The sequence below is a fragment of the Protopterus annectens genome, chromosome 2.part1 (genome assembly GCF_019279795.1).
Source record: "Protopterus annectens isolate FY-2018-M chromosome 2.part1, PAN1.0, whole genome shotgun sequence".
Taxonomy (NCBI): domain Eukaryota; kingdom Metazoa; phylum Chordata; order Ceratodontiformes; family Protopteridae; genus Protopterus; species Protopterus annectens.
This window is the reverse complement of record NC_056729.1, coordinates 1,830,661,503-1,830,686,059: the sequence shown is the minus strand read 5'-3', so window position 1 is coordinate 1,830,686,059 and position 24,557 is coordinate 1,830,661,503. Positions and strand designations below refer to the sequence as shown.

At 41.4% G+C, this 24,557-nt stretch overlaps 1 protein-coding gene across 1 annotated transcript in view; it reads right to left on the bottom strand.

Moving 5' to 3' along the window:
- The window catches only part of MMP28 (matrix metallopeptidase 28), a 936,400-nt gene that overhangs the window by 166,079 nt on the left and 745,764 nt on the right, over positions 1-24,557 (bottom strand). Inside the window, exon 4 of the mRNA XM_044063270.1 lies at positions 13,182-13,403. Coding sequence (XP_043919205.1) covers positions 13,182-13,403 — 222 coding nt within the window. The remainder of the gene's footprint in view (positions 1-13,181; positions 13,404-24,557) is intronic.

Sequence of the window (24,557 nt, the reverse complement as noted above, 5' to 3'; positions counted from 1 at the left end):
TACCTACACAAAGTGTGCATGATCAATATGCAAGAACACTCCTACTAGATTCTTTGTGCTGTCTATTCACTCAGAAAGATCATACTGGGTGTAGACGTAATCTACAAATTGTGATAACCTTTACAAATTCCCTTAGATATTTAAGGTTGCAAGAAAATCAATTAGAAAACTAAAATTAGGAAGAAGGTAGGAGTTATGTTTGTGTTGTTTATTTGCTCAGAATGTGTACACTTCATGTAGAGGTTCATAAATCCAGCCCATTATATTCACCTCCTTAACTATATCTTGGACCATAAAACCTTTCTATTTCTGCTCAAATATCCATTTAACACAGTTACTAATGGAGTAACTCCATAAGTAAATGCATCTGTGTTATTTTCAGTTTATTTCTACAAAAGCTGTACACATTCCAAACCACATAAGATGCAACAGTAATCATGCATTAATTTTTCTACCTTTCCAGTTGAGAACATTAGGCTTTTTGAATTCTGTATGTTGATGAAATCAGCTATTGTAACATCTGCTTATTTAATAATTCATCAGTTGATGTACCTCTACTACACAACCGTAGAAATGGTGCCACGTACCCTCCATGCAGGAACTCCAGGAACACTGCACTTTTGGGAAAGAGGAAGTCTCCCATTACAATGACACTGTAGACCTGCACACAGTTCAGTCAATCAATTGAAAAGTGAAATGCACACAATTACTTTTTTGACCACTTTACTGAAGAACATATAAGCGAACAGGCTTTTCCTCAACTTTATTTGTAGACCAAGACAGACAAAGAAACACTTTCCAAAAAGACTTATTAGATTAGACTGGTGAGGGAAGTTCTGATATTTTTGTTGGTTGCACATTTTCCAGGAGAAGCAGATGCTGAACTATTAATGTCCACACAGCTACAGCAGCCAGACCACATGAAGGATGGGGGTAAAGCCAAGCTGTACAAATACTGACCCAAGTCTGTGCCCAACAGTATTAAGAGTGGTGCAGACACCACAGCTTAAATCAGCTTTATTATTTTATTTTTATTTATTTATTTATTTAAATTTGTTGACCGGGAGTGCCCGACTGGATGTGGGTCCATTTTCAGCGAAGGCCCGGGGAGAAAAGCTCCACAGTAAAATAAACATACAGTAGTTACATGCGATTAACAATTTAACATAGAAATTACTTACAACATATTTACAGATGAAGAACATAGTACATCAGTAGACAACTAGAATCTTTATCTGTGAAGTACATAACAGGCATTAACAAATGTAACAATGAGAAGTTCCTGCTATATAATAAGTACTAGGCTTATGAGCATCTGAGCTTGCTATAATCAAGGTAGTTAGTGGAGTGGAAAGAAAGGTAGTAGTTGGATGGGGTGGATGATGATAGAGTGGGAGTTGCAAGGGCATAGCCAGCATGTTTTTAGGTGCGCTTTTAATAAAGTTTTGAAGCTGGTGCATGATGGTACGGAGGTAAATTGTGGGTGGGAGTGAGTTCCATAATTTGGCTATGGTGCAAGAGAATAGTGCTTCACCAGCAGAGTTATTGGCTTTAGTGATCTGCAAGTGATTTTTGTTGCTGGATCTTAGTGGTCTGGTGGTGCGATAGGGTTGGAGTAGATTCTGGAGGGATGGGACATTTAGTGGATGGTTTACTAGTTTGTGGGCGAGTGAGAGTTGATACCACTGAAGGAAGTGAGGGAGTTCAAGCCAGCCCAGTTCAGAAAGTGAGAGACAGTGGTGACTACGGTAGGATGCCCCTGTGGCGAATTTGGCGATTTTGTTGTAGCAGGTCTCTAGCTTGTTTAGATCACATTGCCTTAGGTTGGTATATACTGGAGCGGCATAAAGTAGGGTGGAGATAAGGTGGGAATTTGCTATTGAAATCTTTGCTGCTTTGGTGAGAAATTGTTTATTTCTGTATAATGCTCCTAGTTTTTTGTGGACTTTTTTTTATGGTCATGGATATGTGAATGTCAAATTTTAGTTTATTGTCTATTTCCACTCCTAGCAATTTGGTGTGTTCAGTTGGGTATATAGTGGTGGTGTCTTTTGCTGTGATGTTAAAGTGAGAGTTGCTTTGAGTATGTTTGGTGGGTTGGAAGATGAGTAGCTTAGTTTTGTTTGGGTTGAGTATTAATTGGGAATCGGATAACCATGTTTCAACAGAGGAAAAGGCTTCCTGTGTGACTTTTTGCAGTTTGGGTAGGGACTGGGCTGAGCAGATGATGGTCGAGTCATCTGCGTATTGGATGAGTGTGCCATGTTTGGTGGCAGAGGCTAGATTATTGGTGTAAACAGAGAAAAGTAGGGGTCCAAGGATGGATCCTTGGGGAACCCCTATGGAGACAGGTAGTTGGGGAGATATGTCATTCTGCCATACAACGGATTGTTGGCGGTCAGACAGGTAACTCTGAAACCAGTTGGTGACTGATTGTGAGAAGGATAGGTTATTGAGGACAGAGATAAGTTGTTTGTGTGGGACCATGTCAAATGCTTTAGACAGGTCTAGGAAAGTAGCAGAGGAGAGATAGCCATTGCTTTTATGCTGAAGGATAGTGTTAGTAAAGGAGAGTAATGCAGTGGTGGTGCTATGGTTTGGTCAGAAGCCATGCTGAGTACTGGAAAGGAGGTTGTTAGTAAGAAGGTAGTCTGAGACCTGAGAGTGTATGCATCTCTCTAGTATTTTGGAATATGTGTATTACCTCCATCTGTTGCACATCTCTCTTCCATGTAGAAATTATCATATTACAGTGACAGGCACAAAAGAAGTATACTGTGTATCAGGAGAGGTAAGTAATATCAAAGGTAACATCCAAGAAGAAATAGCCATTGATACCCCAAGGTCATTAAGAATCACATGGAAATCTGCATTTATTCCAGTGGGGCAGAGGCACGGGCATAACTTACACTGAAAAGTTTGGCCATTTGGATCACCAGTGCTTGTAAATCTGGACACTGACTAGGATACAGTGCACTAATAAAAAACATTGTCAAATCATCACAAAAATCAAACTGTGGCACAGCCGTCCTGCTAATCTATAATATCAATCTGCCAAATTATTTGACGAAACTTGAGAACTTCTCCAGCAAGGATAGATGTACCTGGTACTCAGCAAAAGTATCAATTACTGGCCTGCAGGTTACAGTGTCTGATTTGAAAAACAGTTTATCATTTTACTGAAGTGGACTCGGTTGAATGATCATATCATCGACTCGTGTCTGTGAAAAGTCACATTGCTGAATTCTGATATAGCAGAAATAAATTTCATCTTCGACATAGGAAATGAGGTTTGGTAATAAACCAAGTTGTCCTGGGACATCTTCAGTAGGGGTTAGGCTGGTATATTAATGGGAGTTAAGTGGGTAGGGGAGGTGAAAGGGTTAAATGGAGGGAGGGATGATTGGGAGGAAATGAGATAAGGGTGGGGAGGAGCTTAAGGGGTTTAGACAAGTGTAGCTGGGTAAGTAATCACATTTTGGCGTGAACTTGCTACTTGCAAGTACTACGTCAAAGATGACCAAATAGGTACTGGAACCAATAGGTAGGCCTTGGGATAATAATGGTGGATAGCGGGGTATGTGCACAGGTGAGGGGTTGTATAAAGGTTTGTGTATGTGTATTATATATACCAATTTGTATGTATATATTAAAATGTTTTTTTTTCTCCTCTCACCTGCCTTGCTTTTTGACAGGGATGTTGCTTTAGCATACGGATGTGGATGGCAGGATTTCTATAAGAAATTTTAGGCGAGGGTGGGTAGAGCCATGCTGTGATTTTCATTCATTTGTATTGGTTATTTGGGGACTTCTTGATCACCCTTAATAACACATCTTGGGCAGTTGTGTCAGTCCGTGGTTCTGTCATACTAATTGGTGGTGTGGGCAGCCCTGTTTTCACTAAATGTGTTAGCGGCAGAGTTTAGGGTCCATTGGGTCGAGTTTGCGGTGGTCATGGATCCCTTTGTTGTGAGTTGAGGTGCAAGCCATGGTTTCCCCTGGGCTGTTGTGTGCATGCACTGTTGAGTGAAGGTGTGTTGGACTGGGGCATATAATTCACACAGGAGGATCGCTGCAATTGCGAATACATTAAAAAAAATCATGGGAGGACCGTGGGTCGAGAGCAGGTATGTATGCATGCCACTTTGTGTCTGATGTTTGAAGAGTTTTTTTGGTCACTAGGTAAGGATGCACATTTAAGTTTCAGTCTTCATATCCTTCTGAAGAGATACGCTGGCACAATACCTTTTATGCCAGCAACTTGCTGTGCTCCAAATGTGATGGCTGGGTGTTTCTGATTTCATGCACAGGGGTATAGAGGGGTGTGCATGTGGGTCTACTATTGCTTGGTCATCCTGAGTGGGTTTTTTTCCTGTGAATCATATAGGAAGTGGATTGTTGAAAGGGTGACGCACATCGGATTGAATGGGTTTTTAGTATTTAGTCATTTTCATTGGACTGTTCAGTTATCTTTGTTCAGTTATTTTAGTTAAGGTGGTTATTAAGGGTGATTATGAAGTGAGGTCGGTGGTATAGCAGGTCCTGCAATTGGCGCAAATGTTTTAAATACAAGGTTTTAAGTATGACTGTCATTGCATTGTAGATTCTCTGTTCTGAAGTGTTAGGGAGGTTTTAGTTACAGGCCGTAATGCAGGGCAATGGGGGTGCTTCCTCTTAAAAGATTTCATTGCGGAGAGTTCTTCTGTGGTTTTGTTAGTGCTGGGCCAAGTGGTACATCTCAGTTACGGAGTTTTCATGGGCTAGGAGGCTCTTCATGCAGGTGCACTATGACTTTGACTGTTGGGGGAGGGTGGAGAGTGACATGAACCATGACTGTGTACTGTGCATCATAATTCAAGTTCACAGTCCATTTGCTGCATAAATTGGATGGGTTCCTTATAAACGTCATGCATCTTTACATTCCTAGGATGGAGCTTGTATTTAAAAAAAAAAAAAAAAAAAATGGTTTATCATCCCAAGGTGCCCAGCTGGTTTCCCACTCTAGGAGTACGTGGGAGTTTTGCACAGTTGACATCAGCAGACAGTTTAACATCCTTACAGCGTGCTGTCATCGTTTAAACATAACAGCAGGGGGTTGGGTTAAAGAACCCATATCAGTTATACCCGACCTCCTCCTAGGATGTTTATAGCTGTGCTCTCCTGATATTTCTAGCGATAGGCAATATGCGCATGGGTTTCCGGTTTCATGCCAGTGCGTTTTGGTTTGTGGTCCTGAATCTGTCATCTGGTGATCAGTTCATTATATTTGGATCACTGATGTCTTGGTCTGTCTGCTGGCTTACTGTTTCTTGGTGTCCAGGTTTGGCTTTCTTCTTCTCCAGCTGTGCTGTTTCCCCAGTCAGTCAGTGCAACGAATTGGCGACAGACATCTGATTTTTCAGATATCATACTCTCAGGAAGATACTCTCAGGAAGGTTGAAGCATAACCTATTACCAACATCAGGTAGGAATAGTAATTGGGAGCACCAAATGCCTTCTTTGTTTGGGTAACTGGCGGTTGAGAGGGATCAGCAGTCACACTGGTGGTTGTGCAGCAGCTAAAGGGAAAGAAAAGATTTGTACTTGTCATGGTGCTTGTTGTGGCTTACATTCCTCATTGCCTCTGAGTTGCTGCTGCTTGTGGGTGGACTCCTGGGGAAAACAGATATCTATATACTTAAACATTTATGATGAATATATATTTAAGATACTTAAATATTTACGTTAAAATACACTTGGGAGCGCTTGATGATGGTGTTTTAGTGGGATCGAAGCTTTGCCCCAGTGAGTTTCATTGCGGTGGTGGTGAATTTCACAGGCTTTTATATATATAACAATTGTGTTCAAAGTCTTTCTTGATGGTAACATCTAAGTAGATCTAACTTAGATGTTACCATCAAGAAAGACTTTGAACACAATTGTTTTGTTTCACAACTATATAGGAAACCTACCTATTCAAATTCACTATTGCATTATACAAGCGCACACCCATTGCACCAGAAAAAAGCCCTAGTTAAGGGCCAATATGTAAGACTGGCCAGAATGGTGTCTGACTTTGCGGATTTTCTTAGTGAATGTGAAACATTAAAAAACATGTTTTGTAAGAGGGGGTACCCTGAAACCTTTGTCATAGATATTTTTAATGAAGTTAAGACTAAAAGAATGAATGGTCATTTTCTTGCACTACTAGGGCAGGTGTCCACCAAAAGTGATAATGACTGTAAACCTTTAAATTTTGGACGGGTGCTTACTCTTACTTACACATCCAATTTTTATGACATTAAAAACATTATTTCCAAATATTGGAAAATATTTGATGTTGACCCTGAATTATCAGGGAAATTTGGTATTGAACCACAAGTGGTTTACAAAAGAGACACTTCCCTTAAAGGACTGTTTGAAAGGCAAAAATTTGACATCCACAATGGTGGTACCTTTAATTGTGGGAGGTGTGCCCAATGCCCTTATGTTATGGACAGAGAAAAAAATCAAGCTCAAAAACTTTGGATATATTTCCAGTTCAAAAAGGATGTACTGTTACACTAAAGGGGTTGTGTATTTGGCCTTGTGTAGATTCTGTGCAAGTTTCTATGTAGGTAAAACTAAGAATGCCCTAAGGTTAAGGATTTATCAACATTTATATGATATCAGGAATAAAAATGAAAAGAATGCACTATATAAACATTTGGTTAGGGAACCTACCCATTCCTTCCTGTTCTTTATTTTGGAACAGGTAGGTCTGGGACCTCGTGGGGGACCCTTGAATGAGTATTTGGAGTTTGTAGAACTCAAATGGCAAATTAGGCTTGATGCTTATCATGCTCCTGGGTTAAATGATAGAATGTCTTTATCTTCTCTGATGAAATTAAAATCTATGTTTTTTATTTAGTTATATATATTGTTTAGGGATGTTTTAAACTTTTTATATGTATTATTGTTTTATATTTGGCTTGCATTAAGTATTTGCAGCCTTGTTAATGAGGGAAATGATGTCAGCTTATTTGTGATTGGGTAAGCAATGTATTTAAACAGGTGCTAATTTCAGTATTCTGTATTCTGAGGAAGTCATCTACCAGACGAAAGCGCTTAATACTGCTGTGTTTGCTTGCACTCTTATCTTGGATGAATATTGTCTGTATTTTTCAGGATTTGGAGTTTTCTGCTTATGCAGATGGGGTCTTGGAACACTGTGGCTGTAGTTTGGAATAGGTGGGTATAAGGTGGCATCTTCTCGTTCCTATTAGAGGGTTTAACTTTGTCCTTTTCTTTGTAGATGATGGTGTGCCAAGTTCCAGTGGTGAGATACAGTGAGTTCGCAAATGACCATGCTTTGGTGTCGATTAAGTGGTGAGGTCATTAGGGTGAGTCATCAGAAATGGATAGGTGTAAAGGCAAGCACAGTGATCCGGAAGAAGAAGAAACTTGTGGCTGCCCAGGATGATGAAGCATAACCAACTTTTTGTTACTCTAGAATAAGTATTAATGTTTTATGGCCTCGTTTGATTTGTGATACAGGATAATGTACACTATATTGTAGAATTAAGAGTTCTATTATATAAGCATTATGGGATGTAGTGGTGCAGCGGTTTGTGTCATTTCAAAGCTAGAGATTCTTCAGTTTGATTATCGGCCGGGGGCCAGTTGTGTGCCCTCCTTGTATTTCTGTGGGTTTTGCTAGGTACTCCTGGGTTTCCTTCCATGCTGCTAAGTTGCTAGTTACATAATAGTGGATATATATTTGTACGGGAAGACATATAGATCACATACGTTAGATGGTTGTCACAGTGAGAATGGATTTGCTGCATATTTAAATTTGGATGCATGTTTAAATGAAGTCCTAATCACTTGGGTGGGCGCAGTGAGGTCATAGATGGAGTGCTGAGTAACAGTCAATGCCCTAATGGAAATGGACTTGAAAGGTTTTGTGGATATTTTGAGGGCTGGATAGGCTATAGGGTAGTAGGTAATTTTGTTCAATAGTCATTACGGCACATTACAGTTGCAGCAGTGGTGATTTCTTGCAGATGTAGGACATTTATTTTGGCCAGTTTGAGTGGGTTACTTTGGGCAAGGAGAGGTGGTTTCTGGTAATTCCCCTTGTTGGGTCATTAAGGCAAGATAGGGTGCTGTGATCAAGAAGCGGGAGAGTTGATTATTGCGTTGGAATGTGGAACAAGTTAGGTAGAGGTAGGTAGGGGGCTAGGGTGAAACTGGTGGGGACAGATTATGGGGTGTGGGGATCCCACAGGAGGAGTAGAGTCACATCATTCATAGGAGCACAGGAACTTATTAGGCTAACGCCCCAATGCTCATGCAAGCCAGTTGACTTCAACACCCTGCATTCAAGGTGGTTGTACTCTTGGGGGGGTTTAGTTACTCATCCAGTTGTTTAAACCTTATCTGGGGGGAAGAGCCAAAGGCAAGTTGTTCTTTGACAGGAGGCCTGAGGGGTTCCTAACATGTGGTTGTTGGGGTGATAAGTTTGTCCTTTGAGTAGGTAGGGTGATTGCCATTTGGTAATAAACACACTGGCAGTGTTTATGGTTTGGCACATAGATTACTTCATGAATGGGCTTAGGTGAGTTTTCAGGAACTATATCAAGGGGTTCTGGTTTTGGATCTTAGTGTTAGGGCATGGTTTTGGAGTTAGTCTATTCCCTGCAGTAATCAGGTTACTGTACATACAGAGCTGTGTAGTTTGGTGGGCTAGTGTGAGATGCTATAGTTGACAGGGTCCTGGGTTCGACACTTGTTAAGAGTGTTCTTTGCCAGGGTGCGGAATTGTGTTCAAGGGGTTATAGTTTCTGTGGCACTTGTTATGGCTATAGGTTGTCATTCCGGAAAAGTCAAGCCATGGTTAGTGGCTTGAGGGAAGCGGACTAAAAGGAATGTATTCTCTTGGAGTGGAGGTTTCTGTGGTACAGTGGGGTCATGGGTAGTCCTACTTTATTTGGTTTTATCAAGGCACGTTCCAGTGCTAGTAGGTCAAAGTGTGAGGTTGATCACAGGGTTCTAAGGGACTTTACAGATGATGGGTACACTGAATTATATTTGGTTTAACCCTTCCCTTTATAGGAGGTTATTGGCTGGACAATTTTGGGTAGAAGGGAGGGGAAACAGACTGGTCAGGCTGGTTGGGAGAGAAGAGGGACAGGCTTGCCCTCTTCGGTTTCCGCTCCAGTGTGTGGAGGTTTATTCCAAGGATTTGTGAAAAGAAATGAGCAGCTGAAGGAAGTTTGCTGAATAGGCAACAAACGGAGGTTAAGGATGCTGCTTATTTGGTTGGTATTTTGGTAATCTGATGAATGGTTTATTAAGTGAGCAAAGATTTGGATGCTGCTTACTGGGCAGGATTAGCAGGTATGCTGTCCTGATTAACATTAAAGGAGGTTTATAAGTAAAGTAAGTGAGCAAGGGTATGGATGCTGCTTACTGGACAGGATGAGCAGGTACTCTGTTCTGATTAACATTATAAGGAAGTTTATGCTGTGTTTAGAATCAACTATACCATGTCCAGTTCAAGGTCGCCAAATGTCATTCGATGTGATGTGTTTATTGAAGGGGACCGGGACAAATGACATTTAGTAACAAACCAAGTTGCCCTGGGACATCTTCAGTAGGGGTTACGCTGATATATTAATGGGAGTTAAGTGGGTGGGGGAGGTGAAAGGGTTAAATGGAGGGAGGGATGATTGGGAGGAAATTACATAAGGGTGGGGAGGGGCTTAAGGGGTTTAGACAAGTGTAGCTGGGTAAGTAATCACATTTTGGCGTGAACTTGCTACCCCTTCCTTTTTTGTTGGCGGTTTGGTGGGGATTTTGGTTATGTTAGTTGGGGTAGGAGGTTTATAAGTAAAGTAAGTGAGCAAAGGTATGGACGCTGCTTACTGGGCAGGATGAGCAGGTACGCTGTCCTGATTAACATTATAAGGATATTTATGCTGTGTTTAGAATCAACTATACTATGTCCAGTTGTAAATAAATTGGTAATCAAAGTTATGGAAGTTTAACAAAGGTTGTCGAATGTCATTCGGTGTGATGCGTTTATTGAAGGGGACCGGGACAACAAGTGTTAACATGGGTCAAGATAAGCATGAGATTTGTACTTCGGAAATATTGGAGTTTGACATTTTCAACTTTTGAGTTTCAGACTTCATGCAAAGTGAATTCAACAGAGTCCACTTCAATAAAATCATAGTAAACCATGAAAAACAGATGGGATACACAGGAGAAGAGTTTCTTTATTAAAGCAGCATGCCAACAGGAAGTAAGAATTTTATAACATGAAATACCGGAAAGTTACTTTTCAAAAGTATATTGGAACTTGTCTTCTTACATCTCTTTCAAATTTTATTTATTTTTATTTCATTTAACATTTTGTTTACCGTGAAAGTCTGACTTGGAGCAAAGTCAATTTGTAGCGGAGGCCTGGGGAGAAACGCTCTAGATGCATGTCTTTTCAATGTGGGAGGAAACCAGAGCACCTGGAGAAAACCCACATGAACTCAGGGAGGACATGCAGACTACACACAGAAGGCATCCCAGCTGAGAATTAAACGGAGAACCTCTTGCTGTGAGGCAACAATGTTACTGCTGCACCACTGTGCTGTCCTTCAATCTATTACAGTAAATAATCCAAGCTGTGCATGCTCAAAAGTGAAACAAACTCATACAAAGAAGGTGATGTGTTGCTTTTAAATATGGAATATGGTATGGATGACTAAAACAATATGATAGGGTTTGGGGTTTGATATGCCCTCTTGCATCTTTAGTATAGTTATTTACTTACTTATTTGGCTTTTATACCAGGAAATTCCTACTGGGCACAAAAACCCCTTTTCAGCAGAAGCCCAGGAAGAAAAGCTCCAGTCCAGAAAAAAATAATTAAGTAAAGAAATGTTATACAGTGTTAGAAACTGAACATGAGAAAAAGGTATGCAAACTTTAAACACACACACAACAGAAATATAAAATCTACATACACTGATATGTAGCATATAGCATAATAAGCCCTGAACCAGAAGCAGTGATACATGGGGTGAGCTGGAAGAATTGTGCAGGACACTGAGGAATCAGTGTTACATGCAGTGAGCTTGTATAATTGTGAATAAGACACTGAGGAAGCAGTGTTACATGGGGTGAGCTGGTAGAATTGTGCAGGACACTGATGAAGCAGTCTTACATGGGGCGAGCTGGTATAATTGTGAATAGGACACTGAGGAAGCAGTGTTACATGGGGTGAGCTGGTAGAATTGTGCAGGACACTGATGAAGCAGTCTTACATGGGGTGAGCTGGTATAATTGTGAATAGGACACTGAGGAAGCAGTGGTACATGGGGTGAGCTGGTAGAATTGTGCAGGACACTGATGAAGCAGTCTTACATGGGGTGAGCTGGTAGAATTGTGCAAGACACTGATGAAGCAGTGTTACATGCGGTGAGCTAGTAGAATTGTGCATGACACTGAGGAAGCAGTGTTACATGGGGTGAGCTGGTAGAATTGTGCACGACACTGATGAAGCAGTATTACATGGGATGAGATGGCAGAATTGTGCAGGACACTGATGAAGCAGTGTTGCATGCAGTGAGCTAGTAGAATTGTGCAGGACACTGTGGAAGCAGTGTTACATGGGGTGAGCTGGTAGAATTGTGCAGGACACTGATGAAGCAGTGTTACATGCGGTGAGCTGGTAGAATTGTGCAGGACACTGATGAAGCAGTGTTACATGCAGTGAGCTGGTAGAATTGTGCAGGACACTGATGAAGCAATGTTACACGCGGTGAGCTAGTAGAATTGTGCAGGGTACTGAGGAAGCAGTGTTACACTGAGTTAGCTGGTAGAATTGTGCAGGGCACTGAGGAAGCAGCATTACATGTGGTGAGCTAGTAGAATTGTGCAGGGCACTGAGTAAGCAGTGTTACATGGGGTGAGCTGGTAGAATTGTGCAGGACACTGATGAAGCAGTGTTAGATGCAGAGAGCTGGTAGAATTGTGCAGGACACTGATGAAGCAGTATTACATGGGATGAGATGGCAGAATTGTGCAGGACACTGATGAAGCAGTGTTACATGCATTGAGCTAGTAGAATTGTGCAGGACACTGTGGAAGCAGTGTTACATGGGGTGAGCTGGTAGAATTGTGCAGGACACTGATGAAGCAGTGTTACATGCGGTGAGCTGGTAGAATTGTGCAGGACACTGATGAAGCAGTGTTACACACGGTGAGCTAGTAGAATTGTGCAGGGTACTGAGGAAGCAGTGTTACACTGGGTTAGCTGGTAGAATTGTGCAGGCACTGAGGAAGCAGTGTTACATGTGGTGAGCTAGTAGAATTGTGCAGGGCACTGAGGAAGCAGTGTTACATGGGGTGAGCTGGTAGAATTGTGCAGGACACTGATGAAGCAGTGTTACATGCGGAGAGCTGGTAGAATTGTGCAGGACACTGATGAAGCAGTATTACATGCGGAGAGCTGGTAGAATTGTGCAGGACAGTGATGAAGCAGTGTTACATGGGGTGAGCTGGTAGAATTGTGCAGAACACTGATGAAGCAATGTTGCATGCGTGAGATGGTAGAATTGTGCAGGACACTGAGGAAGCTGTGTTACATGGGGTGAGCTGGTAGAATTGTGCAGGACACTGATGAAGCTGTGTTACATGCAGTGAGCTAGTAGAATTGTGCAGGACACTGAGGAAGCAGTGTTACATGGGGTGAGCTGGTAGAATTGTGCAGAACACTGATGAAGCTGTGTTACATGGGGTGAGCTGGTAGAATTGTGCAGGACACTGATGAAGCTGTGTTACATGCGGTGAGCTAGTAGAATTGTGCAGGACACTGAGGAAGCAGTGTTACATGGGGTGAGCTGGTAGAATTGTGCAGAACACTGATGAAGCAATGTTGCATGCGTGAGATGGTAGAATTGTGCAGGACACTGAGGAGGTAGTGTCATGACATGTGATTTGAGCAGACATCACTGAGATTAAAAAAGAAGTAAAACAAATCTCCTTAAACTAGAGGCTGGTATATTTAAGTTTTCATGCATGCAGATGTTTTGGCTATGTTATAAAGACTGGAAGCACAGAAGAATAAGAAAAATATATTCAAGATAAAGAACTAAGGAAGTGAAGCGAAATCTCTAAAAGCGCAAAATATGCAAAGCTTACAAGGAGAGAGTGCTCAGCACCTGGCCCATCAAAGGCATTGTTGGTCCCATCATTGTGGTTTCCCTGGAAGAATGCAAGACGAATATCTGCAGGCCCTTCTGTCTTCTCCCAGAATACCAGTGATGACACGTTGCTCCACAACTCAAAGGCAGTCTTGAATGCCAACCTCACATGACTTGGGGAGAGGAACCGAGGCCAGTTCACAATCCGGTAACTCAAATGACGTTTGTACCACTTCTCTCCTACAGAAAAATATAGTACAAGATATCAAAAATATTTAATAAAATGAGTGAAAGTATCCTTTTAAATTAATCATAACAGCTAATAATCAGTAAAAATCTGATTCTCCATACACCAGATTTTTTTGGTGTTGTATTATCACTCACTAAGATGCCTCTTAAAGATGCAATGGTAGTTGCATACAAGTATTAGTATAAGCAGTATCATCATTTCAGTTGTATTCATAAACTCTGCACGTTTATATTGATCAATACTTGCCACTAATGTTTAAATTTATAAATATGAGAAAGCAATGATTATATATATATATATATATATATATATATATATATATATATATATATATATATATATATATGGGTCTACTGCTGTACATCGAAAGAACACTTCTTCGAAATAGAGCAGGAGACCCACACTTCAGCAAAAGTTCACTTCAACAAAAGTGCACTTTCACTGAAGTCTAGTTCCCCGGACGACCCAAAAAAAAACACTAAAACATGTATTTGCAGGGGGACAAGCCCCCCCTACTTAAATATACCAACTCTGAGATCGTACTACAGTGGGGAAAAGGGAATATTCCTATTTTGCACTGTAGTGTGACTACCAAAGTCAATGCTCAAAGTTTCACTACTTCGAACAAGTGGACTCGGTGAAGTGGGTTTGATATAGTGAAATTTCAAACATCTGCACAGATCCCATATTTTTTTATATATATATATATATATATATATATATATATATGTGTGTGTGTGTGTGTGTGTGTGTGTGTGTGTGTGTGTGTGTGTGTATGTATGTATGTATGTATTCACTTTAGAAGATCAAAATGGCGAAATATCGAATTTCAGTATTTCGAGCCCATAAAGTGGAAACCTGAAAATAACGAAAACTCAGAAGGGCGAAATTTTAAATCTCGCATACCGGAGATGTTGAATTAGCACTTCTGCTGTACACAAACACACATCTTCCTCCCCACACACAAACACAAGCTCTGTCCTACAAAAAAGAAGGGGGACAAGCCCCCCTGCTCCCCCCACACCCCCCTACTTAATTATTCTAACTCCAAGGTCACACTACATACAAAAACACACAAAACACCACCACACAAGCTACATTTTCTTCGCACACACACATCACATTAACAAAACACACTAACACACCACAGCCCCTACCTAAAACCCTTAACACATAAACACTTACCTGAATCCATAACCACAGCGAAACACCAGAAGTGCTAATTCAACATCTCCGATATACGAGATTTTGAATTTTCGTGCTTCTGAGTTTTCGTTCTTTTCAGGTTTCCACTTTATGGGCTCAAAATACTGAAATTCGATATTTCAGCATTTCGAGCTTCTAAAGTGAATATATATATATATATATATATATATATATATATATATATATATATATATATATATATATATATATATATATAGGTCCCTATCAGTTGACTGAGTTTTCAGAAACTCAAACTCCATATGGTCAAGACCATATGATTGAATTTTAGAAAATGCAAAGCCTTTGAATGGAGATCGCAGTACAGTGAGGATTGGGAAATTTACCCTTTTCCTCACTGTAGTGCAATCTCAGAGTTGGTATATATAATTTGCTGAGGGTATGGGGGTTGCAGGGGGACTTTACCCCCTGCAAAACCATAAAAAAGTTAGTTTTTGTTTTTTTTTATGTTCGAGTTTTTGGAAACTCGATCATATGGTCTCTTCGATATTCTGAAAAGTCAATCATCTGACAGATTTATGTAGATATATATATATATATATATATATATATATATATATATATATATTTATACACACACACACACACACACACACACACACACACACGCACATATAAATCTGTGTGTGTTTGTGTATATAGATCTACTTTGAAACATCAAATTCCAGTTTACTGATCACAATTATACAGAAGAAAACTGCAAAAAAAGAAATACTGAACAGCAAAGTTTTCCTCAGGGTAAGTAAACACTTGCCCAAACTTACACAAAACACAGACAGAGATAAGTCAAACCCATCTAGGTGGGAGACTACACTCCCCACACCCTCCAATGTGGGGGCTGCACTCCCCACACCCTCCAATGTGGGGGCTGCGCTCCCCACACCATCCCTAACTGTATATACCAACTCCAGGATCACACTACAGTGGGGAAAATGGCATGTTGGGCAAGTGGTTACTTACCCTGAGAAAAACTTCACTGGTATTTACATTTTCGGGATTTTCATTTCAGTATAATGGCATTCGGTGTACTGGGACTCTGTTTTCCAAATGGCTCTCACTGTCTCTGTCATATGCCTGGAATATCGAACAGCTAAAAATCGAGACAGAAGTCTCAAAAGACAAAAGACAGAAACAGCAAAAAGAAAAAGGAAATCTTTTTTTTTGTTTTTGCAAGGACTCACTGCACCCCCACAAAAGACAGAAACAGCAAAAAGAAAAAGGAAATCTTTTTTTTTTGCTTTTGCAAGGAAGCTGTCTCACTGCACCCACATAGCCCATACTAACTATACACACCAAATCTAAGCTCACGCATTGTGGGGGGGACCTTTCTTGATTCCTGCTGTTCCACAATCTCAAATAACAGAGGTCCTTTTCTCCTCTCTCCTTTGATATTCAATATTTTGATATTTCTGGCTTGACGTTTAGCAGTTTGATATTATGTGTATTCAATGAAGTAACACAGACCGAAAACCTAGAGCATGTTGTGCACTTATGGAACCACTGAGCTGAAATAAAAGTTATTTCAGATGTCAGAACACTGGAATTTTATTTTTTTTTGTTTTATAGATAGAGAGATAGATAGACATACATATACAAACACACACACACACATATATATATATATAGATATATATATATCTCTACACACACACACACACACACACAAATACACATACATTTTTCTTTCTGTCTCAATTTGCAGTAACTGTTCAGTAAAGCAGAACTCAACAATTACCATATTTCTTTTAGAAAGATGAATAAAAAACTGATGCTTGTTTTTCAAGACTGCCAAAAGCAGATAACCACTTTATACTCTGGAATGTAGCATAAGCTCATAGGAGGTTACTAGGCTAATGACAGTAGGGCCCTTTCAAGCCAAGTTTTACCCTTATTTCCATAATAAGCACATATTCCCGCTTTCCAAGAGGGACACATGTGGAACTCCCTGGGTGAATTTAGAGTTACACATCCAATTTGTCCAGATTGCATTTGAAGAGGGCCAATGAGGTGCACTGCTTGACATGAAGTGGGAGTCTACTCCAAATGTGTGGTAACCTCTGAGAGACAAATATGTCCTTCCAGCAGGTTCTGTTAATGTCACATACCAGGTTAAGGCCTTTAGAGCAAGTAACCAGTATACCATTTGACTTATGGATATGCAGCATTTCCAATCATGCAGGGTCAAAGATTGCCTTATATGCAAGGCAGACATCACCTCTGAGTAGTCTGTATGAAACAGAATAAAGTAACAGTGACTTCAGAAGATCCTCATAAGACAGATGCTGAAGACCTTGAATATTCCTTGTGAGGAACCCTTGTGGTCACTCTAATTGCTGCAGGTGCTTGGAAAGGGACATACCAAAAGGGGCATTGTACTCAGTTATTGGCCTGATGAGGTATTAGTACAGGGAGGTTATAACTTCTTTTTTTCTGGAGGCAATGCCCTTACTTTTGAGATGAGCAATATAGAATTCCCTTCTTACCACTGTGGAGACATGGTGATCAAAGGTAAAGTTGTTGTCAACCTGTGTGCCCAGGTCTCTCATCACTGAGTGCATACTTAGGGTATTGTTTTTAATGTGGTAGTTAGCAGGAATATCGCTCTTACCGAAAGGGATGATAAACTCAATGCAAAAAAATATGTTAAGACCAAGACTTTGGCACAAATCATTTGTGTAAGACCATATTGTAGGATGTTGACATCATTTGGAGAGTCTATAACTGCTCCCAGTTTGCAGTCATTAGCAAACTTTGTCAGCCATAGACCTTTAGTTTTAGCTTGTACTTTGGAGAAATAGATTCAAAACAGTAGAGGTCCCAGGACTGATGCCTGTGGAACAACACTGGTTACAGGTCTGCTGCTGGAGGTGAATTCCCCTATTTTGACTATATGGGTTCTATCACTGAGCAAGTTATCGACCAATCTAATGATATAAGGGTTGATACCTAGCTGGGTGAGTTTGTCAATGATGCCTGAATGGGGGATAGTGTCAAAACCCTTGGCTAAGTCTAGGAAGGCTGTATGCACAGATTTCCCCTCATCAAGTGCCTTGGTGACTGTCCCGAAGAAGTCCACCAGGTTTAACAGGCATGATCTCCTTTTGACAAATCTAAACTGAGTAGGGTCAAGTGTTTGGAAGTTACCTATATCTTTGTTGATAATGTCCATAATGATATGCTCCATGGCTTTCAGATAAGACTAGTCAGGTTAATAAGTCTATAGATCCCAAGGTCAGTGGAAGCACCACCTTTGTGCAAGGGGATAATGGTGGCCATTTTACATTCAGCTGGGATGAAGCCAGTGTTTAGACTATGACTGAAGAGAGTACCTAATGGTGTTGCTAATTCTTGCTTGAGCCCATGTAGAATGCAGCCTGGGATGTTAGATCCCATAGATGCTGTTTTTTGACCCTAGAGAGAGGGCCGTTCACGACCTGTTCTTTAGAGATACAAGGCAGAGGACAGGTGGTAGGGATGTCATGAGGTACATGTGGTGGGGACAGGGGAGTGGAGTTTTCAGAGAACCTGCAAGCTAACAGATTAGCAATGTCTACAGGCTCAGTATAAGTGGTATCATTAACTACCAGTTCGGGCCCTTCCTTTTAGGTTACAGATGTAACTAAACACCACCTTATGGTTGTCCTTAGTTGAGGAAGCTAATTTGGATTAGCTTTGGAGGAGTTCACAATAGTCTTATTTGTTTGTGTAAGCTGAGGAGGGATTGTTTCCAGTTTAGGGCTCACTCCCTCTTACTCTTAAACAGCAATTTCTTCCTCATTGTAAAGCCTGTTAATGGCAGTTGTCCACCAGACAGGTTTTTTCTTCCTTGAGGAGCTTGTTTTGGTCCTATCAAGCCAATGTAGTTGTTCAGGTGTTTGTATAAAGCATTTTTGTAGAACTCGGTACAGTTGCCAGTTCCATCCGAGGGGGGGGGGGTGCAGTGAAGCTATTTATACCATCCCTTAAGAGGTTATAATCTGCTTTGGAGAAGTTTTTAGTTTAGTTGCTGCTGGGGGGGTCAGGTCTGATATTTACTTTGAATGAGACAGATTTGTAGTCAGATCTCACCAGGGAAGACTCCACAGTTGGGGTGCTACAGTGGTCTCCCATATTAGTAAGCACCAGATTCAGGGTGTCAACCAGCTGGTCCAGGGCATTGGAGTTAATGAAGTCAAGGAACCTTTGGGCAAGTGTGTTTGCGCACAAGTAATTTACCCAGTCAATGGATTGATGACTCAGAGGTTCATAAGAAAGCACATTCCAATAATTTAGAGGAAGAAAAAAATCTGTTATTGGATTAGAGAAGCATTTCTGTTGGGGAATCAAGTTTCAGCCAAGTACAGTTCAGTAAGATATAATATTCTGCTATCTGAAGTCCACAGTCTGGAGTCTATTTTATTCACTGTATTTGTTCAACTGATGTGTGTCATGGCTGCAAAATGTCCTTAGACCAGTTCACTTACTTGGGTAATAAAATAAATAAAATACAACATTGTTCTTTGATTAACCCTTTTAAATCCTACAACAGCAACACAAAATGCAAGGTGCCTACAGCTGGCTGAAAGCTCTAACATTTATTAGCTCTGAGTTGCACTGATATAATCCATTTTCACAGACTGCATATAGTTCGTCTGCATTTTTTTTTTTTATCAAAAAAACACATATGATTCTAAAGTCAAGCAAGACATTCACACCGATGACATCACTACCACTGATTTCTATGCATGGAAGAATCTCACAAAACTAAACTTTGCTTCAGACACAAAGAAGGGGGTTATGAGCACAGCATTATCCTTCCCTGCCATTTCCTGAGTACTGCAGCACTCTGGTAGCACAAACAGGCAGTGCTACAGAGAAAGTAGCAAAGACTCAGCTCTGTGCTTGAAGCATAATGAACAGATGAAGGCTCTGGAATGATGCCAGTGTGAGTGTTTTACTATGTCTACGTCTGCCCTGGGGATGGGTAATTATTCTTATTAGGCTATCATCTGTTTGTGCTCTACTACTCATTACTCTGTACGGCACAACATGATACAATTAGCATTTTTTACTTGATAAGGCATGAAAAGGTGATTGCATCAATCATTCAAAACATTCTGAAGAATCTAAAACTCAGATTTCCTTTCCCCAGAGTATAGATGCAGTCAAAAACACGAAGCATGCAAGATGCATGTTACTTCAGGTATAGCACACACCTTGTGCAAAAAAAAACGTAGTGCACATTTCTACCTGCTTCAAAATGTCAGCTTTCTGCAGTAATTTAAATGTAAGTATACAGAATGGAAAATATAACTGAAAACTATTAGGAGTGATTGATTCCCACAAAAAAAGATAGGTTTTCTTAGCAAAGTTGAGAGCTGAACATAAATGCCAATTGTTTTCATTTTAGTAACCCTCAATATCCTAATAAAATTCCAAAGCACTAAAAGTCATCAAAAAGTAGAGGAAAGTACAGTTGTGTACACTTACCATAAATGTAGATGTTCGAGTGTATTCACTGTTGCAGTTGTTGTCTCTTCTTCCATGACATCAGGTCGTCGGGGTATAAAATATGCAGCCAACACCATTACATCAGTTTTTTCTTGCCCCAAATGTCAGGAGCCCCCAAAACAGGAAGCTATTAAATGGTATGAAACACCTCCAGTAAAAAGTAAATACCCCTGCCATAAAAGATGGCCATAAATAGGATGGGTAGAAAGTAAGGAGAAAGCCAGGGGGCTGGAGGTAGGGAAACCAGGACTGCAACAGTGAATACACTCGAACATCTACATTTATGGTAAGTGTACACAACTGTACTATGTTCTTCGTGTTTCACTGTTGCAGTCATCACACTTGGGTTGATTCCCAAAGCTGAGGAAGAGTGGAGGCACTCAAGAAGAGTTAGGACTGGCTAGCAGGCCTTGCAAGACTGCTGTAGCAAATCCAGCTCTGGATTTAGAGAAAATACGTAAGTGGTAATGCTTGGTGAAGGTGTGTACAGAACTCCTGGTTGCAGCTTCCAGGATGTCCCTGGTAGGGATTCCCCTAAGAAATGCGGTAGAGGTTGAAGTAGCCCTAATGGAATGAGTTCTGATCCCCTGTGGGGTAGGTTTTCCATGGTGCTTGTAGCAGAAATGGATGCAGTGTGCTATCCATTTGGAAATGGTTTGCTTTGAAATGGCCTTGCCCTCTCTGCCCCTGTAGCAAAGCTGACTAACAGCTGGTCAGATTTTCTGAAAGGTTTAGTCCTGTGAAGGTAGAACTTGAGCTGAACGTCCACATCCAAGGAGTGCAGAATCCTTTCCCCCTTATTCTGAGGATTAGGGAAAAAGGTTGGTAAATGGATGGATTGGTATACCACCTTGGGTATAACGGATGGGTTAGTTCTGAGAGAAACCATGTCAGCATGGAAAATAATGAAGGGCTCCACAGCCATTAGTGCCTGTAACTCAGACACTCTCCTTGCTAAAGTGATGGCTAGAGGTAAGGCTGTTTTCCAAGAGAGGAATTTTAACTCTGCTGAAGCAGCAGGTTCAAAAGGGGGAAGCATGAGCTTCTCTAGTACAAAGCTGAGGTCCCAGGTCAGGGTAAAAGCTCTCCTGGGGGGGGGGCTCAAATTGTTAGCTCCTCTCAGGAACTGTTTGATGAGAAGGTGAGAAGAGAGGTGGCTCAGTATTATAACAATTATAATTATAATGAGCTGAGTTGGCAGAGGAATAAATCTTAATGGATGAGAAGGACAGGCCTCTGTGGAGTAGCTCTGCTAGGTAATCAAGGATTTGAGGTAAAGTGGGCATGGCTGTGTCCTTTCCTTGAGACTGACTCCAAGAACAATATCTTTTCCACTTTTAAGCATAGGATTTCCTAATACTAGGCCTTCTGGCCTTATGTTCACCACCTGTTTGCTGAGGATTGCTGGTGGTGTATTCAGGGGATAAGCCAAGCTGCAAGGTTTAAGGTTTGCAGCTGTGAATGCAAACTCTGTCCCTCCTACTGAGACAGCAGGGAAGGTGTGTGATGTAGGTTCCAGGGTGGCACTGCTGTCAGACTGTGTAGGAGTGGGTACCAGTGCTGGTGTGACCAGTCTGGGGCAATAAGGATTGTCCTTGGCCTGTCCCGTCTGATCTTGAGTAGAACTTTTGAGAGGAGGGGCAGAGGAGGAAAGGCATAAATTGAGAGGTTTTCCCATGTGAAGGATAAGGCATCCACCCTCCAGCCTCTGCTGTTAGGGTTCCTGGTACAACATTTGCTCAATTGGTGGTTTTGGGGGGAGGCAAAGAGGTCCACCTCTGGTGTCCCCTACCTCTGGATTAGGAGTTTGAATGAGTTGGGTTCCAGTCTCCACTTGTGTGGGTCCAGTATATTTCTGCTCAAGTCATCTGCCAGTGAATTTTGTTTTCCTGGCAGGAATCTGATGAAGTTTAGTGATGGTCACCAGATGAAAGCACTAACCTGGATTAAAGTATAGTACATTTACTGCCATGTGAGCCTGTTGCTGGTTTTTACTGGCAGGAATTGAGCTTGTAGGTGCACTTGGTTGCTCAAGGCTGTGTTCCACAGGGCCATGGCTAACCTGCAGAGAGGGTAGGAATGAGTTCCCCCCTGCTTGTTTATGTACAACACAACTGTAGTGTTGTCTTTCTTTATCAGGAGCTGTCCTGGAAGGATAAGATGTTTGAATGGTGTCAGAGCGTTCTGTACAGCTAGCATCTCTTTTTGATTTATATGCAGGAGAATTTGTCTTGGGCTCCATTTGCCTTGAATGCACTTGCCTGACAAGTGAGCCACCCATGCACAGTCTGATGTATCTGTTGTCAGGGTTTGGGTGGCAAGGGGTTAAGTGAAAGGGAATCCCTTGTTGTGGTTGCATGCTTCTGCCCACCAAAGGAACTCTGCCCTTAGACAACCTATGATAGGAATCACAGTTTCCAGGTTTTGAGAATGCTGACACCAGAGACCTTTTAAGTAGCATTGAAATTTCCTCATATGCAGTCTTGCATATGGAATTAGAATGCATGAGGCCATGAACCCTAGAGCTTGCAGTATTTTCCTTGCAGATAGCTGGGTTTTGGTGGCCATTATTTTGAAGTAGTTTGTCAAATAGACCTGTTTCTCTGAAGTGAGGAATGCCATCTGGGAAGTTGTGTTCAAGCTTGCTCCCAGGAATACAATTTTTTGACTGGGCACCAGTTGTGATTTCTTTTCATTGGTGGTGTACCCCACTGAAGTTAGGAGTCTTTTCACAAATGCCAGGTGCTGCAGTAGCAATTCCTGACTGTCCGCCTGAATCAGGCAATTGTCCAAGTATGGGTAAATTTGAATATTTCTCTGTCTGCAGAATGCAATGGCTGGAGCCAGACACTTTGTGAATAATCTGGGCACAGTAAATAAGCCAAAGGGAAGTGCAGAGAACTGATAGTGCATAGACCCTGCCCTGAAATGGAGATATTTCCTGCAAGACTACCCTCCTTATGGGGATGTGCAGATAAGCTTCTTTTAAGTCTAGGGTGACTAACCAGGAATCCTTGGCTAGCACAGGAAGAAGCTGTTGCAGTGTAAGCATTTTGAATTGTGGGACCACTAGAAAGGTGTTGAGGATTGATAGATCCAGGATAGGGCACCAGCAGCCCTCTTTTCTGAGCACCAGGAACAGTCTGGAGTAGAAACCCTGTCCCCTTTGTTCTGCTGGAACAGGCTGAATAAGCCTGATATTGAGAAGAGAAAGTACTTGCTTTTGGGCCTCTGCCCACTGGTTTGGAGGAAGGTCTGGCAACCTGCTTGGGGTTGGCAGTGAGTGGAAGTAGAATCTGTATCCCTGGAATACAATGTTTAGAACAAAGTGGTCCTGAGTAATGGACATCCAGTTTCTTGCATGAAGGGCAAGCTTTCCTCCTAGAGGTGCAAGTACTTTGGCATGGCTGGGAAGGAGAATTGACAAGTCATTGTGAACTTTTATCATAAGAGGGTGGCTTTCCAGTCCCTGTTTTTGAGGTGGGAGCACGCCATTGTTTAGATCTCTACATACCCTGAGACTGTAGTCTTGGTGGTCTGTTTCCCCTGGGTTTGGACTGAGAAGGCCTGGAGGGACTGGAAAGGACCAGTTTTTAGAAGGACAATGCCTACTGAATCTAGGTGGCTGCACCTGTTTGAACTATTTGACAGTTTGCATAGATTTAGCTTTGTCCTCCATCTTTTTAAGAACTTTCTTCTGCTTTTGTGTCAAACAAACTATCCTGATTTAATGGAGCATCTAGTAATTTTGCTTTGACATGGTCTGGTAAGATTTGTTCCTTCAGTCAAGCATGCCTTCTCAGTACAGACCCAGTGACAGTAGCCCTGCAAGATGCTTCTAAGGCATCAAACCCACACTGCAAAGTATGTTTACTAACTTGGTTTGCAGAATGCATTAACTCTTGTAAATCTTTATTTTCTGCACAATCAGGAAGTAACAACATTTTTCCTCAATTAGTTCCATAATATGTTGCTGGTACTTCAACATGTGAAACTGGCAATACAAAGCCCTGATGGCAAGAGTTGCAGAGGTATGTACCTTCTTTACCCCATCTGTCTAAAGCTCTAGAATCCCTGTCTGAAGGGGTAGGGTTTTTGGCTGTAGTAGCCTTAATGCCTTTAGGTCCCTGGGAAATGTCTCTGGATCCACAGTGGAATTCTTAAAGAGAAATTTGAGAGTCAGGTACTCTGTAGTACCGGTCATGTTTTCTAGGGGCTGGTGGTAAACTGTCAGGAGTAAGACTGGATTCCATGAAGACATCATCTACAATATCCAGGACAGGGGTTAGAGAGGCCTGTACTGAGGCAAATCTAAAAATTCTCTGAGTCTCTTTTTGGACTGAGGATGGCCCTGGCATTTCCAGCGGAAATGTTCTCTTAAGGTATGCAAGGTTTCACCAAAAGAGAAATCCTCTGGAGGGGAGGCAGAG